Genomic DNA, 20,226 nt, shown 5'->3' on the forward strand with positions numbered 1-20,226 from the left:
TTATAATAAACAATTTTACAAAGAAAATCAGGAGTCTGTATTTTGGGACCACGTTGTGAGCAAGCTGAATCTGAGTAGATTTTAAAATACAGATTGTCAAGGGAGTAAAAGAAGAAACATGAGCAATTGACATATGGTCTGTTTCCAGTAGTTCCTCGGAGTTCCTAAAGTTTAGGCAGCTTAGATGTGTTTGTGCAGTTTGTGGAGTTTTAAAGATAATTAAAAAAAAAAAAACAAAACCTGACGTTTGAATTGGCTAGTAATATGTTATTCATAATATTGTCAAGAATATTTGATTCTTGATCCCAGCAAAAGGATCGTGCTTTGAAATCCTTTGGTGAAAAATAGACCAAGAATTTAATAATTTGTTCTTCCTGTGCTTGCCTTTGCCATTCCAGGGAGTTCTGGCATTTATTCTGGTTGTTCTGATTAGCTGGGGGAGACCCACTGTGTATTTCAGCTAAAGTGGAGCAAAGAGAATTTGTGAATTTGTCAGTGGGTGGGATTCATGAGGATTTGTTTTTCTACTTCCATCTAATGTTTAAATAATTAATTGAAAATTCATAATGCATTCTCTTAAGATAATTACCCTATAGATATACTCTTCTGGAGGAGGGCTTACTAGTAATATATTGATAATTATTAAGTATTTGCTAATAATTAAATTAATTTCATTTGTATCTATTTTCTTCCAAATGATTCTTCTCATTTTGTAAGAATACTGTGTTTCTCTTGAGACTGTTAACAGGTCAAGGTAAACAGATTTTAAACTCCCTCCTAGGGCAGAAGTAACCAGAGCCTTCTCCTCAAAGACCTATTTTGTTATTTGTTCCCTTTTGTTATATCTATTTATTAACTCTTTTGAATGTTGATGTGCATATAAAGTATGAAAACTTCTTACTGATTGTATGTAGGGCTTTTGAGTTCTCTATATACCAAGGGTTGTATTTTCTAATCTAATTTTATGTCATTTTAATTAAATGTTCTGTTTTTTATGAGCAAATTAAAACCTTTATTTTTCCTTCACAAACCGTTAAATGGGAATTGCTTTTTATTTATTGAATCTGTTCACAGGGTATATCTCAGGATTATTTTGTTTCTTTTGAAACTTCTGCCTTATTTTTCATTTTGTAGTTTGTGATCTCTTCCATCTATTGATGAATATTAAAAATGTATTCTGCAACCCATATGTAAGGAAACAAAAGTTAGAAAAAATGATGTAACAAGTTGACTAGCATGTATTTGAGCTATTTGAATGAATAGCTTTTTCGAATAGAAACTCTACTCAGTTCCTGTCAAAAGAAGAACTTGGTTTTCTAATTATTTTTTTTCAGTAGTTCATTGAGTCTCAAGAATAGTAACTTGAGAAGAAAAAGCTGGTGAATATGGTTTATATATGTTTTAAATGAAGAAATACTCTGTGCTAAATCTGTTTTAGTCATGTAAAATGTGTTCCTAAGATATTAATATAACTTAGGACTATTTGTAAAATTGTTAGTATGCTGTTGGTTTTTTTTTCCCATATAAATGTACACTTGATGTTGTATGCGTCTGAAACAAACCATGTAGATTGTTATCTCAGTTAGGGCCAAATACAAGTTTTAATACCAATCACTGATGTAACAATATCATTGTTTTGTATTTAACCTACTCTATCTTAAAATACAATTCCAAGTGCTAGTTGTTGAACTTTCCAGTAAAGGAAGGTGACTTTTCCTTTCTAGACCACTTAGTGTCTTTGGGTAGTTATCTGAAAAAGTCAAGAAATGTTACCACAGGAATGGCTCCAAGTTATGTAGCATTCTGGAACACCTTTTTCCTCCTATTAAATACGTGGTAGACAACTTCAGTAATATAGATAGTATAGCTACAGTCAGTTTACTATTATGCTGTTGATTGTTCAGCATGCTTCCTTTAAAGCAAGGGTTTTGTTTGGCCAACTTTGAAATGGCAGAAAAATGATTTTTGGTGGCCTGGCATGTGCAGGGTGGCCATAAGCAAAAACTACAATACTTTGTTAGCATACAAGGGGAATAAATGTGGTTTCCTTGAAGCTTCCTGATAGACGTAGCAAAGAATCTTGACCAAATCAGTGCCTTCCTTGAAGCTTCCTGATAGACTTAGCAAAGAATCTTGACCAAATCAATGCCTTTAATTTATAAAATTAAAGCAGAGCTTTAATCACTTGTAAAATTAATTATGTCTACTTTAGATGAAATATTTGTTTTAAAATTGATAAATAGTGGTATACAAGGGAGAAAACTGGAATTCCCAAAATTTCATTTTTTATAGAATGAGGTTTTAACAGTAAGTATAGTCATAGTTAAAGTGTTCCAGGAAGGACCCACTCTTATTTTTTCAAAATACTATGGATCCATCAGTGTTTTGGGAACTCTTGTAAAAAGATAAAAGCTCTGGTAAGAAAATAAGATATAATTAAGCATTTAAAAATAGTCTGAAGAGATAAGCACTTTAAGAGATCCAAGTGAAATGGAAAATTAGGAGCATTTAAAAAAATTTTTTTTTTAGCTAATGATAAAATTGAAAGATCTTATATTCTATATGTTTGGAAGCATTTCTCATAGTTTAATGATATTAATTGTTCATTTTATTTCAGTTGCATAGACAAAGCCTGTGTTATCAGTATTAATCTATACCCTCATATTTCTAAACATTAAGCCGTAGAATTTTTGTTTTTTAAAGAATAATGATTTTTTTTTCTTAAGAATTAAACAAAACAAAAAACTATGCAAGCAACACTTAAGTCCTAATTCAGTCCCTTGACTCATTATTAGGAGTTTTTATATTTTTAATAAGTAAACATTTAGAATATTTACTTCCTAAATATTACAAGGTATGGGGGATTTCAACTGGTAAATTTTTTTGAGACGTTTAGGGTAAAAATCAGTATATTTTCTAATAAGTAACTTTTGTACAATTTTTCTCAAGGTTTGTTGGCATCCAAAGCTGTTGGGGTGGATGGTGCTGAAAAAAAAGAAGACTACAGTGAAACGGCTCCAATGCTGGAGCAGGTATGAAATGGTAGCATTTGATTTTTTTCAAGGTTCCCACTGGAATGGTCATGGAGCTATAGTATCTGCGAAATTGAAATTGCCCTTTTGATCAGATATGGGAATAGGAAACTAATTAATTGATGATATATTTTTAACTCTGCCTACTCCAAGGTATCAGTGTAAACTGTAGACTTTATTAGCATTTGTTTTCAGTAGACTGGCATTAAAGCCTTTGTCTTCCGAAATCGAAGGCCTGGAGACAGGCATCCCAGGGTATAAACTTACAGCTGGATCACGTTTAACTATCTTACAAAAAAAGACCCTTACACAAATACTTTTCATTTGTGAGTTAAACAGGGTTTTTTGGCATCTAATAAAGCTTCTTTTGTAAGAAGTTTCTTTTATATTGTACCAATTGGTGTTGTTAGACTGACTGTGTGTTTTATGAATTGATCAATGAGCCATACATTTTTGCTAGGATGTATATTTTAATAACTGCCGAAAAATAAAAAGAATTTAAAATACTATTAAGGGTCTGTCTTTAAACCACCTAATAGAGGAATTTAAAAGTGAAGGTTGCAGTCGCTAAATATTGCCTTGGCCACCTTCAGATTCCCACAATACCTGTACATGATGAGCTGTGCATGCTTTTTACATTCTCTAAGGGCTTAACTTCTTAGGCACTGTAAGACTATAATAATACCGTAATAGCCATAACTGGATTTCCTTGGTTCTCCTGTTTTAAAATCTGAGCCTTAATGTAGATTATTAAATCCTTTTTGTATTTTAATTTTCTTTATTAGTAGCCTAATAAAGAAGATTTCAAAATGAGTTATCTTTTGCTCTTCTCTATATACTTTTTTTAAAATAGTCCAAATTTAATTGATATTGTATTGAGTTTTTCAGGGTTATTTTAGGCCTGATTTGGTAACAGTGCATTGTTTTGGTGCCTCCATTAATGTTGTATTAAATCAATGGTATTTTAAATTGATTGATATGTCAATGGATCCTATCTTCTGATTTTTTTTTTTTTGTGATCATCATATGGTTAAGTCTTTGTCAATATATCAACCAAATTTTAAATGACTCTTTTTACCATGTATTACTATATTTAGCGTCCCAGATATATGAATATTTTGTATTTTCACTGCTGTTTGTGGTATTCTCAGAATGCAGTAAATCAGGGACTTGGGTAATAAAATGTTTCTGGAAAATTCACTACAATGTCAATCTTTCATTATGCACAATCCTGCTGAGGTGAATGTGATTGTGAAAATTACTTATGGGAGTTAGTGTAGAGGACAGTGCCCATTTCAGAGAGAGGTACAGAAAGCTATGTTTGAAATTGAGTTTAAAAATAAGAAAGAAAAGTTGAGTAACTCGGCTGTTCTGTTTGCATTATTTAAACACTTTCTCCTAGTCCTTGCCAGTTTTGTAACAAAGAGACCAATAATCATTAATGAAAACTTTGTAAATCAGCTTACTTTTTAAAGGGATGCTGTTCCCTTATTTTTTATCATTCAGGTTGATTTAAATGTAAAAATGTTTCTTAACTAAGCTCTTAATTTTTATGCTAAGTGTTAGCCCTGATTCAGATTTGAAAAGCCGAGTTATAAAACACTGAATTGTATCTCTATTGATAACCAGCAGTAGACGTAAAGGAGAGGTATTGATTGTCATTTACCTCTGTTGTCCTAATGAGTAAAAATACTGTCCTCATTACATAGATTGGTAACAGGCCTATAGCCAAACTTACTGTGCTAATGGATTAATTTTATTTCTATTTTTTAAAAATTCAAACTTTGTGGTCTTGAACCCCAATTATCAGATTATTAATTACAGATTATTTAATTGTATTAGGGATATGTCATGTTATATTTACTTTTGAATAAAATCTGCATTAGATGCATAATATTTCAGTAAGGTTTTAAAAATGTTAATTGGTCCTTGTTTAGAAGTTAAGCACCTTATCAAAATATTAATTTAAGTTTTAAAATCTTGTTTTAAAACTTTGTAACTCAAGAGTAATGGATGCTGTAGTGATGTCTTTCACATATGTGAAGATGAACAATAAAATTGTTTCTTTACAAGTAATGGCTCTAATTACTTTTCTGGCAACACCTTTTATGATAAACTTAGGAATACTTTCCATTTACGGAGTACTTTTTCAAGTAATTAATCTGCACTTATACACATATATAACAAGTAAATTGAAGAGTAGAAATGGTGACAACTGAATGCACGCTTGACACGAGGCCTTTATGCGATGTGTCCAACATGCCGTCTGTAGAGCAGTCAAAGGTGCCCTACTTCATACCAAATCATACACTTTTTCCACCAAATTTGAGCACCTTGTATTTTAATGGGAACAGAAAATTATTTGGTCCCCAGACAATGATCTTTCATACTCCAGAGAACCACATACTGCAGACCTGATGGTCATCTGTCACAAAAAATACATAAATAATAAGGTTTCTTGCAGGCAAGCATGTTGTGCTTAGTGCTAACAATTTGACTCTTTCCTATAGATTTAAAAAAATGTGTATCAGATATTTTGTTCTTGGATACTATTATCAGAAAGAGAATACAGTGTAGGCATCCCAACACCATAGATTGCAAATCCATCCAATGTAGCTATTCTCTGTTGTCTATGAATAGTGGACATGTTCACACATTTTTAATATGTAGGAAATTTTACTGCCAAATAAATAAAAACATTCTTTATGAAAGAACTGACAAAGTTCTAATTTTTTTTTAAAAGTATCAGTTGGCAGGAAGAAGGTAAAAACTCTCACCTAAGAATGCGACGTATTTTGTTTTTAAACTCAATGTTTTTAAACTTACACTTTATCTCTTTGGTTTTCTTTTGTTGTTTGTTTTGTATTGTTTTTCAGTTTTTTAACTCTGTTGCTGGTGGCTCTGATTTCATGATGCATTATGCTTATGAAACTGGCTTACAGCACTAAAATGAGTTAAAGATAATGTTTCATTAATTTGGTCATTGTTTTTCTGTTGAGATCTTTCCTTAAGGGGAAACTGTCTGCTTCGACCTCCACATTCAATTTAATAAAGGAAATTTTTTTATTAGTAAATAATTGAAAGTCAAAAGATTGAATATATTTCTCTAATGCTCTAAAACATGAAAATGCTATTTATTTACTTATGTATTATTGTCATTGATAATTTTGGTTCCAAAAGAGGTATATTTAAATTTAATGCAGAAAACATTTGTCTAGTAAGACAGCATTTAATATTCTGAGAATATTATTAATAATATATTGAAAAATACAAATTTAGATTAAAAGTTGACAGTATCCCTTTAAAGACAGCCTATTCAACTTTTAGTTAATAAATTGTGGGGTTCTTTTTGGTTTTTCATTTGTAATAGAAATGTTATATGTTGCTTAACAATGTTTTGGATACTAAAGTTGCTTAACAATCAAAATAGAATACAAGAACAAAACTGAAGAAACCAAAATAAAAATATCAATTTTTTATTATTTATTCAGGCGATTTCACCTAAACCTCAAAGTCAGAAAAAAAATGAAGCTGATATTAGCAGTTCTGCCAACACTCAGAAACCTGCACTGTTATCCTCAACTTTGTCTTCAGGGAAGGCTCGCAGCAAGAAATGCAAACATGAATCTGGAGATTCTTCTGGGTGTATAAAACCCCCTAAATCACCACTTTCCCCAGAGTTAATACAAGTCGAGGATTTGACGCTTGTATCTCAGCTCTCTTCTTCAGTGATAAATAAAACTAGTGAGCACAGATTTTTAAAAAATAGTTACTTATCCTGTAAGATACATTTAAACACAGTTTTATATTGTATTTTTATAAAGTTGTTTTTTAAAAACTCAACTGGATATGGTAGGGAAAGCTTGAAACTATTTCAGGGGCAAAGACCATGTACATTTCTGACTGATGTGATTTATTATACAGAGACTGTACTGCTGGTTGAGAAACTTTACCATTTAATAACACAAATTCTGCTGTAGTTTGACTCTTCTCAATCCAAACACAGTGAGAGGCCTGATTCATTATTAAAAAAAAAAAAAAAAAGAAAAGAAAAAAAAAGAGATACGAAGAGATCCATTGTGGATATATTTTTTCCTCAACTCTCAAGACTATTCCTGTGGGTAGTCTTATTTATAGTATTCCCAGCTTGTCTGTAATCCCCTTTGTGATATATTTTGCTCATTCTTATTCTAGGGCTTAGAATGCAAACTTCAGATTAATCTTATTAATCAATGAAGAAAAGTGCTTCCTTGATCATATTTTCGAAGAGTTTACTATTTCAGTACTTCTAATCTCATAGCCTTAAAAAATAGCCTTTCAACAAAATTGTATATATATGAGACAAGATTTGCTTTGAGCTTGTGTTTCTTATACTAGTTTAATATTCTAGATTAAGGACATATGAAAAACAGTTATCTGGAAAGTCACTGGGTAAAAGATATATATATATATATATATATATATTTGCTCTCTATACATCAAATGAATTAGTAACATGATTAGTAATTGAATATGATAGTTTCTTCATGAAATATTCTGTATCATTTATCTTTCAAAACAGTTAAAGATGCTGGCATTGAGAAGACTTTTAGCAAACGTATTAACCTCCTCTTCTATTCAGTTGCCGTATTTTCTACCAAACCATATTTTTCAATTTTTGATCAGGTTTTTTTTTGTCTTTTGGTTATTGTTTTAGTTTTAGTTTTTTCTTTTTAATGAATGGGTAAAAAGGATGGGAACAGAAACACTCAATGGTTTCCTTATAACTTTCATTTTGTTATGGTGTTTATCATGAAATAATGTCATTAGTCACTAAATGCCACATGATATTGATAAGTATTTCATTTTGAATTTTTTTCATATCTCTTGATATTATAACCACAGTGTTAGAGCAATTGAATTTTATTCTTTTTTTTTTTTTTCAGTTGCCACCATGTCTTTTCATCTTTATTTTTGTAAAGTTACTTTAAGTAACCCAAAGGATCAGCTTCTTTAGACCACTTTTATTTCCTCTTTCTAAATTAACATGAATATTTTGGCCTATGTAATCCTGCCTTTTCTCAAAAGTCAAGTTTACTTACATGTCGTATAGGAAGAAGACATCTAAAGGTTAAAAACAAAAAAAGACATTAGAGATTTCCATACTTGTGTGCTGTATACTTAGAAGAAGCTTAAATGACTCGCCAAGTTAGTTTATTTAAAAGAAAATACAAGGGCAAGAATTGTGTTATATTCTTTTAAAATCCTCATTATTTGTCCATCGTAAGTACTTAACGTTGTTTGTGCTCTTTTTTTTTTTTTTTAATGAATCAGGCCTAGAAATATGTTTATAAAAATCTATTTGGGGGATGAGGGCGGGATAAAATCATTTACATTTGTTTTACTTTGGCAAGTGAAGTAAAGCACAAACTCTGCAATATATGTCAGATTTTTGTCACCTTTGCTCCCTGCTTTTTTTTCTTAGAGTTTCTAGATATTTAACAACCAAAAGGAATATTTTTTTCTTTGTTTTTTGATAGAAAGAGGATATTTTCCATGAAGGAAAAATGGCAGTTTACACAGTGATCCATGATTAGAGAATTAACTCTACCTTGTCACTTGGGAAACTATCTGAAATTAATGTTCCATGTTATTTTCTTTTTGGTTGTAGTAGGTTTTAGAGTTTAGAAATTTTTGATTAATTTTTTTTTGTGAATGAGGGCACAGGTTTTGCCTTTGATTACCTTTGGAACATTCTGTTCCTTGTGAATACCTTATAACAACACCAGAGAGCAGAATTTGAATCATTTTTTCCCACTTATCTTCTTAAATATTTTAAGATGATTCTAGTATGTATCTGCTTCGTGAACATTGAAGATCTTTTTCTAGGTCCTCCACAGCCTGTGAATCCCCCTAGACCTTTCAAGCATAGTGAGCGGAGAAGAAGATCTCAGCGTTTAGCCACCCTGCCCATGCCTGATGATTCTGTAGAAAAGGTTTCTTCTCCCTCTCCAGCCACTGATGGGAAAGTATTCTCTGTCAGTTCTCAAAATCAGCAAGAGTCTTCAGTAACAGAGGGTAATGTATATTGATTTAACATAGAACCCAAATAGAAGAAGATAAAGGAAAACCTAAATGATAAAGATTATTAGAGTATTAAGTTTCTGCTTTTTGCTTCTTTTGGAATTACAAGCGCTTCGTTTATTCTACAAATATTTGTTGAGTGTCTTCTTTTTGCTGGGCACTGTTTAACTCATGTAACACTTCAATCCACATTGATATTTGCTGAGCCCGTTTATATTAATATTACATATCATTCTCTATTTTGTGTAGTGCCTGATGTTGCACATTTGTCACTTGAGAGGCTGGGATCCTGCCTCCCTCTTGACTTAAGTCGTGGCTCAGAAGTTGCAGCCCCACTAGCTCCAGATCTCTCTTACCATAACGAAGGCCCCAGGGCAGAAAAGGAAGCTGCACAGATGTTGACTTACCCTTCATCCAAAGCAGTAGCTGATGGAAGAGGAACTCCAACAGCTTCAGGTAAAAAAGATTTATTTTACTAGTAGCTAGGCTGGCAGTAGGAAGGTTTAAACATTTTAATGTGCAATTACAATATTTGAATTTCTAGATAATTCCTTTTTATAGTACTTGTATGTAATATAAGTGGGAGATTGGGTTCCTCTCGTCTATTTTACTGCCAGATTCCCTGGACATACTTTTAACTTTGCCAGTTTAAATCAACTTCCTTCTCTCTGCTTCTTTCCTTATTCAACAAATAGAAAGTATTAGAACTAAATGTAATTACAGAAACTCAAGGTTTTGAAGCCAGAAAATACTTATGAGATCAATACTTAGGTTTAAGGATTTTAATATAATGTAATATATTATACCTATTTCATAAATATAAACCCCTATTTTGGGGCAGAGTCTCCAAACGTAAATATAATTTGTTAAAAGGTTATTTGGGGAATCTAATTTGTAAAATCAGTCATGCGCAGTTATGTTGTTTTTGGGCAATTTTATAATGTTTATCATAATCTGAAAGCATTTTGGAGGTATTTGATCAAATTGATATCTTAAGTCTAACAGAATGTGTCCCTATTTCTCTTATAAGGTTGCTTTATTTTATTTGGAAGTTTTATAGAATTATAACCTCAACCAAAGCGCGCATGTAATAACAAAAGGCAAATGTCAGTTTCATAGGCTTTTCCAGTAAATTACTAATTCAGAATTAGGTGAGTGAGTCAGTTCTGAATGGAGAATATATAAAACAGCCACTTGATTTCCAGCCAAGCATAAATGTATTTAGCAGCATCTTCCCTGAAATAATTTTATCTACCAACTCCTTGGATGAATCATAAAGTACAGCTTAGGTTTTTCTGGTGGTGGTATATATTGAAAAAAAAAATTGAAGTAACTTAAAATATACATACTATAAAAGAACATAGTCTTCTTTATTCCTGCTTTCAAAGTAAAAACGTCACTAATGTTAAATATTCAATTTTCTACAATAACGTTTTACCAGTTGATAGTATAGGTATTTTGTACATGATAGTGTTTCCGTATCTTGTTTTAAGAAAACAATGCCAAATGAAGATTTGTAGGTTCTGAAATACTTCTTACAGTTTTCCAAATCTGAACTGTTATCTTTTGACTCTTTCTTAGCCTTTTCTTTCCTGAGGGTTGTTCATTTTTCTTTCCCCTTTACGCACAGAATTTCTGAATTATCCTCAACCCTTTGAGCTATTTTTCCTGATGAAGGTCTTATGCAGTTCTTTAACAATCTGAAGTTTCTTGCTCTACTGAATATATGAAAAATATGTTGTTAAAATTATAATGACATGCATCCATTGGGAAAATTGTTTTTAGGTTTGCATGTGAAAATGTTTATATTTTCCTTAAAAATACATGTATTAAAATAGTGACAAGGCTGAAATGTTGACCAAAATAAATAGGTATATAATAATTAAGAGTATTATGATAGATTATATAGCCTAAAAATGTCAGCGTAATAATTGTGTATGGAAATACTTGATTCAGGTTATTTTGCTGCTAGTTTGAGTATTAACTTAATTTTTTAAAAAAATTTCTGGCATATTTTTGGAGATATGGCTGACTACCATGGAGGTGTTCTTCTTGTTTCTTATGATGGTGAAAAGTCCTCGGGTGGAAAGGAGGCACACCAATTATCATTTTTTAAGTATTAGAAATAACTATTTGGGAAAGTAGAAGTAGTAAGGCAGTTTTGTGGGCATGTGAAAGATAGAGAGAAGTTTAGATTTATAATTTGATGTGTATGTAGGTTTGTTTGTTGAAGAGTGAGTTGCGTTGTTTGCTTACTAGCACAATGACTGACAACTTTAATTGCTTCAATCAAGGAATTGCATAATTTTAAATGTTAAGTACTGAAAGTGGGCTTATTAGGAGCTTAAGTACAGTGTTTGAATTGGAAGGGGTAGGAGTCTCATTGGTTCCTAAGACCACTTTTTTTTTTATTTTTTTATTTTTTTTTTCATCATTTTATTGAGATATATTCACATACCACGCAGTCATACAAAACAAATTGTACTTTCAATTGTTTACAGTACCATTACATAGTTGTACATTCATCACCTAAATCAATCCCTGACACCTTCATTAGCACACACACAAAAATAACAAGAATAATAATTAGAGTGAAAAAGAGCAATTGAAGTAAAAAAGAACACTGGGTACCTTTGTCTGTTTGTTTCCTTCCCCTACTTTTCTACACATCCATCCATAAACTAGACAAAGTGGAGTTTGGTCCTTATGGCTTTCCCAATCCCACTGTCACCCCTCATAAGCTACATTTTTATACAACTGCCTAAGACCACTTTTAATTTTTATTTTAGTTTTTTAGAGAAGTAATGGCATTTAGGTCATAATCCTAATTGGAGAGCTTAGCTTACTTACATTAAAATTCTAAACAGTTTGCATGCTTTTCCCTCTTAACATATTTGTTATCCACCCTCTCTAAACTGTTTTGCAGTATTTGTTGAACTTCTGTCTGCCCCTGTCTTGTCTTCCATCTAGATTCAAAGTGTTAGGTGTTTTTGTTTTTGTGTCTTTTATTATTATTTTTTTAATGCTTTTGGTTGGTTCATTCATTTCTGTCTTAATTATAAATTTAGTTACTGTTGAATTTTAAAACTTCTGTAGGAAGCTATTATTTACCAGAACTTGTATAAAAGGCATTTCAGGGATATCTTTTTCAAATTGAAACCTTTGGGGTGTGTAGAATGATGATGATACTAGCTGTTAACCAATAATAGTTAGCAGTGTAGTCATTTAACAGACATAGGTTTTTTTCTGTTTTGTGTGCAAGATAATTGCACACTGCTGAGCTTCGTAGTCATGCTAAAGGATTGATGGGATTATGAAGTTGATTTGACTATTATATACCCTGCGTCCAACAGGTTACAGTTTGCTTTTGATTTTTTTCCAGTAGAGATAATAAGCTTGCATTAATCCATCTACATTCTTCCAGTGGGATGGATGTCCACATGACTAATCAAGGTTAGGAATACCGTCACTGACCACATTAAAAAAATAGTAATTAGTACCCTTTTAAAAATTGATGCCTTTGTTTTCATTTTATTATTTTATTATTTTATTATTACAATACTTTATCAACCCATTTTAGGTAGTGATAGAGTCTCAAAACACTCTGTTCTGTCACTGTCTGGGAATGTGAACTAGTTTTCTTATGTGTATACTGAATATGTATATAAGAAATACTCAACTGCCTCTACCTTCTTCAAGGAAATAAAGGATATGGATATAAAAGTATTTTTGCTATATAAATTCTAAATATTATTAACTCAAGTACTGTGGATCAAGTTTTAAAAATTTCACCTTGAAAAAGAAACTTTTCATGTGCTCTCAGGCATCTTAGACCAACAAATACTTATTGCTCATCTTGTCAAAATGCTGCCTTAAGGTAGGGATCGCAACGAGCACAAGACAGAAACTGCTCTTTAAGACACTTAAAACCTGAAAGGGTTATCAAACTAACTGCAATGTAAATAACTTTATTTAATGCAGGATGTAAATGCCTTAAAAGATACAAACGGCTGTTGTGTTCAAAGAAAAGTTTCCCTCATTTAGGAGGCTGCAGGAAGGGATAGAGGTGGCTTCATGGGTGATGATGTGAGCTAAGCTGATGGGATAGTACCAGGAGCACTGGAGGGACAGTCCGCATGCCCACCGTTCATCCTTCCTTTCATCAAAAATTAAATGAACTAACTTAGTTGAAACTCAGTTTTTCATCTGTGTGAGGAGGTTGTAGTAGATGATGTCTGCCGTGACTTTTGGTTTTTTTAAATAGATTATGTATTATTTGATTGAGCATGCATTTTGATAGACTTTAAATTTCTTCCTAAGAAAAGATCATGATATGGTAGGATTATTAATTTTCAACTTATAATTTTCAAATATTCTTAGTAATGATAACTTCTATTCTTAGTGACTATGGCAAAGACAAAGTTGGGATTCAAAGATTATTTAAAAATAATTTTAAGTGTTGTTTTCTTAGCCCTGGGTTGAAAGAAACACCTCCAGTAACACATCTTCATTTTCTCTTTTTTGGACAAATTAATACATAAATATCAAGGAATAATCTGTCTTATTGCAGAATATTATAAGGTAGATATGAATATTGGATTGATACTGATATGAATACTATACTTTTATAATCTCAGGATATTAACACGACACAGAATTTTAAGATGCTATTGGTTGAAATTTATTAGACTTTTCTTCAGTGACATTAAAAAGTCATGTCTTAAAGTAGTTTTTGAATGAAACATTGATATAAGTAAATGAATAAATATTGTTGCTTTACACCATAGTTAAGATCATTAGACTGTTCTTACATGAATTCTCTGTAGAAAGCCCATGAATTATGTTTTTTATAGGTTAATATCATACCTTTCTCACCAAGGAAAACAGAGATAGACGATGGTGTTAGTATGAGTTAGTATGGAAAAAAACAAAACAAAACACGTCACACACTGTACCTAATCTGACTGAGTGGCTTTTTAAAATGACCTTCTTTTACATATATATATATATATATATATATATATATATATATTTAAAAAAATTTTTTTTTATTGAGATTGTTCAGATACCATACAACTATCCAAAGTGTACAGTTGCCCACGGCACCACCATACAGCTGTGCATTCATCAACACAAATTATTTTTTTTTTTCAAATTTTTTTGCCTTTTTTTTTTTTTAATTAAATTCAGTTTCATTGAAATACATTCACACACCATACAGTCATCCATGGTATACAATCCACTGTCCACAGTATGATAACATAGTTATGCGTTCATCACCACAATCTATCTCTGAACATTTTCCTTACATCAGAAAGAACCAGAACAAGAATAAAAAATAAAAGTGAAAAAAGAACACCCAAGTCATCCCCCCATCCCACCCCATTTGTCCTTTAGTTTTTATCCCCATTTTTCTACTCATCCATACACTAGATAAAGGGTGTGTGTGAGCCACAAGGTCTTCACAATCACACTGTCACCCTTGTAATCTACATTATCATGTAATTGTCTTCAGGAGTCCAGACTGCTGGGTTGGAGTTTGGTAGTTTCAGGTATTTACTTCTAGCTATTCCAATACATTAAAACCTAAGAGGTGTTATCTATATAGTGCATAAGAATGTCTACCAGAGTGACCTCTTGACTCCATTTGAAATCTCTCAGCCACTGAAACTATTTTGTCTCATTTTACATCCCCCTTTTAGTCAAGAAGATACTCTAAGTCCCACGATGCCGGGTCCACATTCATCCCCAGGAGTCATATTCTGCATTGCCAGGGAGATTTACACCCCTGGGAGTCGGGTCCCACGTAGGGGGGAGGGCAGCGAGTTCACCTGTCGAGATGGCTGAGTTAGAGAGAGAGAGGGCCACATCTGAGCAACAAAGAGGTACTCAGGGGGAGTCTCTTAGGCACCATTACTTGCAAGTTTAGACTCTCCTTTGTGGTAATGAGCTTCATAAGGGCAAGTCCCATGCTTGAGGGCTCAGCACATCAAACTGCCAGTCCCAGTGTTTGTGACAACATCAACACCAGTCCAGGTGAGGATGTAAAATGACCTTCATTTTTAAGTCCAATGCCTTATATCAGCTTTTCATGGACTTTTTAGAAACTTTTTGTTTTAAAGTGTTTTCTTTTTTTTGTAATTGTTCAAGACAAAACTATTCCCAGAGACTCTAATCCACCCTCACCCCAAATCATGGCTTCCACAGAGCCTTGAGTTTCCGTGGAGAGTCTCAGGGATTGCCTCTTTTTTTAACCAAAAGAATCTGAGATATGTAGCATTACAGATGCTTGAGAAATCTTTCTATATTACTATTTTTAAGATAGTATATAAGCAGAGGCAGATCAGACATCTGCCTCTCTTACTTTAATCAAAGTAGTTCCATTTTTTATCCTGTTTTTTTTGTGTGTGTGTGTGTGTGTTGGACTGTCACATAATACTCTATTTGAAGAAAATGTTCTGTTGATAAAAGTTTAATTTAAAAATCACTCTTCTGTAAACTGATATCCCAGTGTTTGACTCCCAGATTCTAACACTTGGTGAAATAAGGGCAATGTAGTGAACTTCTCATAAAACTACATTTATTTTGTTTTTGAATTCTAGAGTAGAGCTCTCCTGTATTTTATTTGTGTGAGTGTTTTTAAAAGTCCTACCATTATTGCATATATGAATATTTATTTTAATATCCTTAACTTGTATGAATTAAAATACTGATAACCCTTCATTACTTTTGAAATTTTACCACTTATAAAACTGTCTTAGTTTACCAGGGCTCCTATGACAAATACCACAGGCTGGTTGGCTTAAACAACAGGAATTAATTATCTCACAGTATGGGATGCTAGGAGTCCAAAATGAAAGTGTTGGCAGGATCATGCTTTCTCTCAAGTCTGTAGGGTTCTGGTGGGACTTGCCAACAATCCGTAACCCAGTCTCTACCTCCATTGCATGGGCATCACGTTCTTTCTCCTACCCCTGACTGTGTCCAAATTTCCTTTGCTTATAAGGACTCCAGTCATACTGGGTTAAGGCCCACCTTAATACTGTTTGGCCTTCTCTTAACTAATAGGATCTTCAAAGATCCTGTTTACAAACAGGTTCACATCCACAGGACTGGGGATTAGGACTTGGGCATGTCTTTGCTGGGGACATGATTTAGTCCATAACAAAATCTAAAGGTTTGGGAACCACTAGAACATGTGAAAACTGACTCTAGAACTGATTCTCCTGAAAGCACTCTGGGAATGACTATATCCATTCTGCTGTGCTAACTTGTGTGTTCTGGAGCAGTGGTTCATAACCATTTTATTTGTCTTAGAAATACCTGGGGGATCCCACACATTCCAGTCAGTAAACTCAATAAGGCAGTTTCTATAAATTGACACATGCTCTCTTGCCCCCATCTCGAGATTCTAAGCTCCACCTTTCACCTTTGAGGTTCAGTACTTCAGAATATTAGGAAACTGGTAGGAAGAGACATGAGGCTTAGTGTTGAAGTGAGTTGTTTGAACATCTATGTTTTTATTAAATTTTTAAAAATATGTAACAGAATGGCTTCAAAAAAAGCTCTGGTCATCCTAGCTAAAGGAGCAGAGGAGAGGAAGATGGTCATCCTTGTGGATGTCATGAGATGCGCTGGAATTAAGGTCACTGTTATGGATCTGACTGGAAAAGAGCCAGTTCAGTGTAGTCGAGGTGTTGTTATTTGTCTTGATGCCAGTTTTAGGGATAAAAAAAAAAAAAAGAAAAAAAAAAAACAGGCACCATATGACATGGTGGTTCTGCCAGTAGATAATCTCAGTGCAAAGAATATATCCGAGCCTAGTGCTGTGAAAGAGTCACTGAAGAAACAAGAAAAGAGGAAAGGCCTCATGGCTGCCATCTGTGCAGGTGCTATGGCTCTGTTGGCTTGTGAAATAGGTTTTGGAAACAGAGTTGCAACACATCCACTTGCTAAAGACAAAATGATGAATGGAAATCACTGTAGCTACTCAGAGAACTGTGTGAAGGATAGCCTTATTCTTACCAGCCATGGTCCTGGAACCAGCTTTGAGTTTGCTCTTGGTATTGAGGCACTGAGTGGCAACGAGGTGACTGACCAATTGAAGGCACCACTTGTTCTTAAAGATTAGTGGAGAAATATATGATGATGAGTTAGAGAAATAGACTGTATGTAATCTGTTTTCATTGTTAGATTTCAAAAAAAAATGTTTGGCTCATGTGCAAAGATGAGACCATTACTGTCTTTTGTGAAAGAACAATGAGAAAAAGATGTCTTAACCTTCACTTTTTGTGTCCATACATTTCTGAACCTTGTATGTAGGATAAACAGGTTATTTCAACAAACTACTGATTGTTGTTTCTTTGTGAAATCAAATTCATCATCAGCTTCATTGGCAGCTCTTACCTGTTGATAGAGCTACTGAAATAAGAGAATAGTGAATGCATTTTGCATGGCAAGTAGGAAAACCATAAAAGCAAAGATTTAAGAGGCTTATGATTTTCTCCCTTTCATTAACTGTACTTTTAATGTGCTATTAAAGAATATCAATGAAATTGGCTATATGGCAAAAATATATATATATATATATATATATATATATTAGGAGTCTAAGGGGCAATAACCATTGTCAAGTGCTGCTTCTGAATGTATCTGTACTATCACTGAGGATTTATAAGGCAAATTTCTCATTGTTTGCGTTATAAATGCTTTACCACTTTGCAAGAAAATTTCATGATATATGTAGAACTTTCATGATGCAGTTATTAGTAAATTGAATTTGTTGAAGAGTCTTGATAATATAAGGAAATTTAACATATTTTTCTTTGCTCTGATTTCCCATTTATCTTTTCATCATAAAATAGAGATTGTCAGTGTTCTTACTTTAATTAAAAACCTACTTATTAGAGCCTTATTGACATTTGATTCAAGTTGAATGGTGTTTTCATGTTTTTCTTAGTTTAAATTATGTAAAATATTTGTATTAAGTGAATTAAATGCTCAGTTCTTTGTTTTTGCAGTGGAATGATATGAAAAATCAAAAGAATGATGATATTACAGCCTAATTTAATAAACTGAAATTGTAGTTTAAATGCACAGTAGTATTTTTCTTAGATTAATCCTTAGACACAAGTAAGATACTAGTATTGGGAACGGTTGCGTATGAGTTGAAAAGCTTGGTTAAATGTGTTTGTGTAAGCAACATAACTATTGTGAGGTGTGATATTGGTTAAAAAATGTATTTTGGACTATTAGGTAAGAATATCTAAGTGTCATTAAGATTGAATATTTTTCTGTGTAAATATGCCTTTGTATTTTACATTTAGTTAAAGACCAAAAATGATTTGCGGAGTAGTCCCATTTTGGCCAATATCATTAGCTAGAGGTGCATTCATGATGGAGTATAAAAGTTCAGGTTTGTTTTAGGCAACAAGAGAGTAATTATTAATTTAAAAATTTTATACAGATTGTTGTAAACCAGTATACTTTAATATGAAGTAGAGTATTTCTGTTGGATGACTTGTATGGTATTCGTGTCATAACTCTCAGGGAAGTGGAAATGTCACATGGGCCAACCACTTGAGTGGATTTCAACATCTGGATTGCCAAAGGCTGTGATGCCAGACTAGGCCTTTACAGATTCCCTAGTAAATTTATCTTAAAATTGTTTATATTTAGACTCTATTTATGCTATTTCTGGAAATGATGTACTCAAATTTACTCCATCACAAAAGAGCAAATGAATAAAAGCACTTATTATTTGCCAGGCATTGGTCTAAGACTTTATGCATTTTAACTCATATAATCCTTATCACAAAAATCAGGTTGGATACTCCTATTCCTGTTTTGAAGATAAGGAAACTGAGGAATGGAGAGATTAAATTACTTACTCAAGACTGTACATCTAGTAAATGGTAGAACCAGGATTTAAACCTGGGGAGTCTGAAGGAACATAATTCATCCTTCCTTTATCAGTTTTTTGAAGCAAGAAATCCTACTTCCATCGTTACTAGTTCAGGCAGTAAAATAATGTAGAACTTTAGGGGAAAGAGTCTTTTGTACTGTTTTGTGACAAAATGTTGTGCCATACTTTTAACCCTTCCTGACTAAACTTACATGTTTTTCTCCTAATCCCACAGGATTATTGAAAACAGAAAAAAAAGTGAAATTGGAAGAAAAAAGCTCAACAATACTTGGTATGAACAGAAAGTAATCTTTAAGCAAAAGACTATAAAACTTGACAGAAAGTGGAGGACATAGTCTGTTTTAGTATTTATTTGTGTTATTCAGCTCCATATATAGAATTTCTTAAATACATTTTTTGTAGTTTTTTATTTATGTTATACAAGGGATTCTAAGGCTTTCTCTGAGAACTTGTGTTCTTTTAACATCTCTAATGAAAATAATGGCTGTTTAAAAATAATCTCCTTTTTAATATTCTGTATTCAATATACGTTATAAAAATTTACTGAGTTTTCTGCTATCTTTTCTCCCTTCTTTGCTATAATGACTAAAAGTCAGGGAATGATGGATGGTAGTCTTGAATATGCTACAGATTAGCTACCTGGAGCTTGGGTAACTGAAAGTTAATAAGTAGAGTTGAAAAATTATAGGTTAAACCATTCTGAGTTGGAACAATAGCTACTTGAAAATATAATTTATGAATTAATTATAAATAAAATGTATTAAGATACTAGTCTGACGTCCCGTTCATTTTTGTTAGAGTACTCATGATAGGGAATAAAAGAGGTATTAAAACTTGGGGAAAAATCATTTTAATGTAATCATTTTTCTTTCATTGTATTCTTAATCTTCATTCTAGTATTCACTTGGAAAGTGTTGAAAGACTGAAGAAATTGTTTATGGGTTTACTTAATTTTTTTTATTTCTCCAAAAACAAAGATCCTAAAAAATCTTCTAATGTATTTTTTCATTAAGTTAAAAATTCTCCAAACTCTTCACTTGGGTCTTTTTTAAGTTTATGGAGTTTTAATTTCTTACCACATCAGGAAACTGAGTATATTACTCATTTAAAGATTTTAACCACTGTCTGTGTTAACTTTACGGTGGCAGGAGTTGGGATTTCTCAGCACTGCTAATGAAGATTTCCTCTTAGAGTCCAATAAGCTAA

General features: G+C 32.5%; 2 protein-coding genes across 8 annotated transcripts in view; both read left to right on the top strand.

Moving 5' to 3' along the window:
* The window catches only part of PHF20L1 (PHD finger protein 20 like 1), an 86,427-nt gene that overhangs the window by 31,454 nt on the left and 34,747 nt on the right, over window positions 1–20,226 (top strand). For 6 of the 7 annotated variants that reach the window (XM_037803627.1, XM_037803626.1, XM_037803625.1 and 3 more), the window contains 5 exons: window positions 2,950–3,032; window positions 6,524–6,776; window positions 8,901–9,089; window positions 9,345–9,551; window positions 19,235–19,291. In XM_037803627.1, coding sequence (XP_037659555.1) covers window positions 2,950–3,032; window positions 6,524–6,776; window positions 8,901–9,089; window positions 9,345–9,551; window positions 19,235–19,291 — 789 coding nt within the window. Of the gene's footprint in view, window positions 1–2,949; window positions 3,039–6,523; window positions 6,777–8,900; window positions 9,090–9,344; window positions 9,552–19,234; window positions 19,292–20,226 lie in introns of those variants that run through there. The other variant, XM_037803630.1, reaches the window with a different exon arrangement.
* On the top strand, window positions 15,037–17,654 carry LOC119509644 (Parkinson disease protein 7 homolog). The gene has a single exon (XM_037803631.1). It carries the CDS (start codon window positions 16,573–16,575, stop codon window positions 17,224–17,226), a length of 654 nt encoding a protein of 217 aa, XP_037659559.1. The 5' UTR covers window positions 15,037–16,572; the 3' UTR covers window positions 17,227–17,654.

Source organism: Choloepus didactylus, chromosome 14, assembly GCF_015220235.1.
Source record: "Choloepus didactylus isolate mChoDid1 chromosome 14, mChoDid1.pri, whole genome shotgun sequence".
Taxonomy (NCBI): domain Eukaryota; kingdom Metazoa; phylum Chordata; class Mammalia; order Pilosa; family Megalonychidae; genus Choloepus; species Choloepus didactylus.

Coding starts and splice junctions, on each gene's coding strand:
- LOC119509644 (XM_037803631.1), top strand. CDS start 16,573: ATGAGGCTTAGTGTTGAAGTGAGTTGTTTGAACATCTATGTTTTTATT.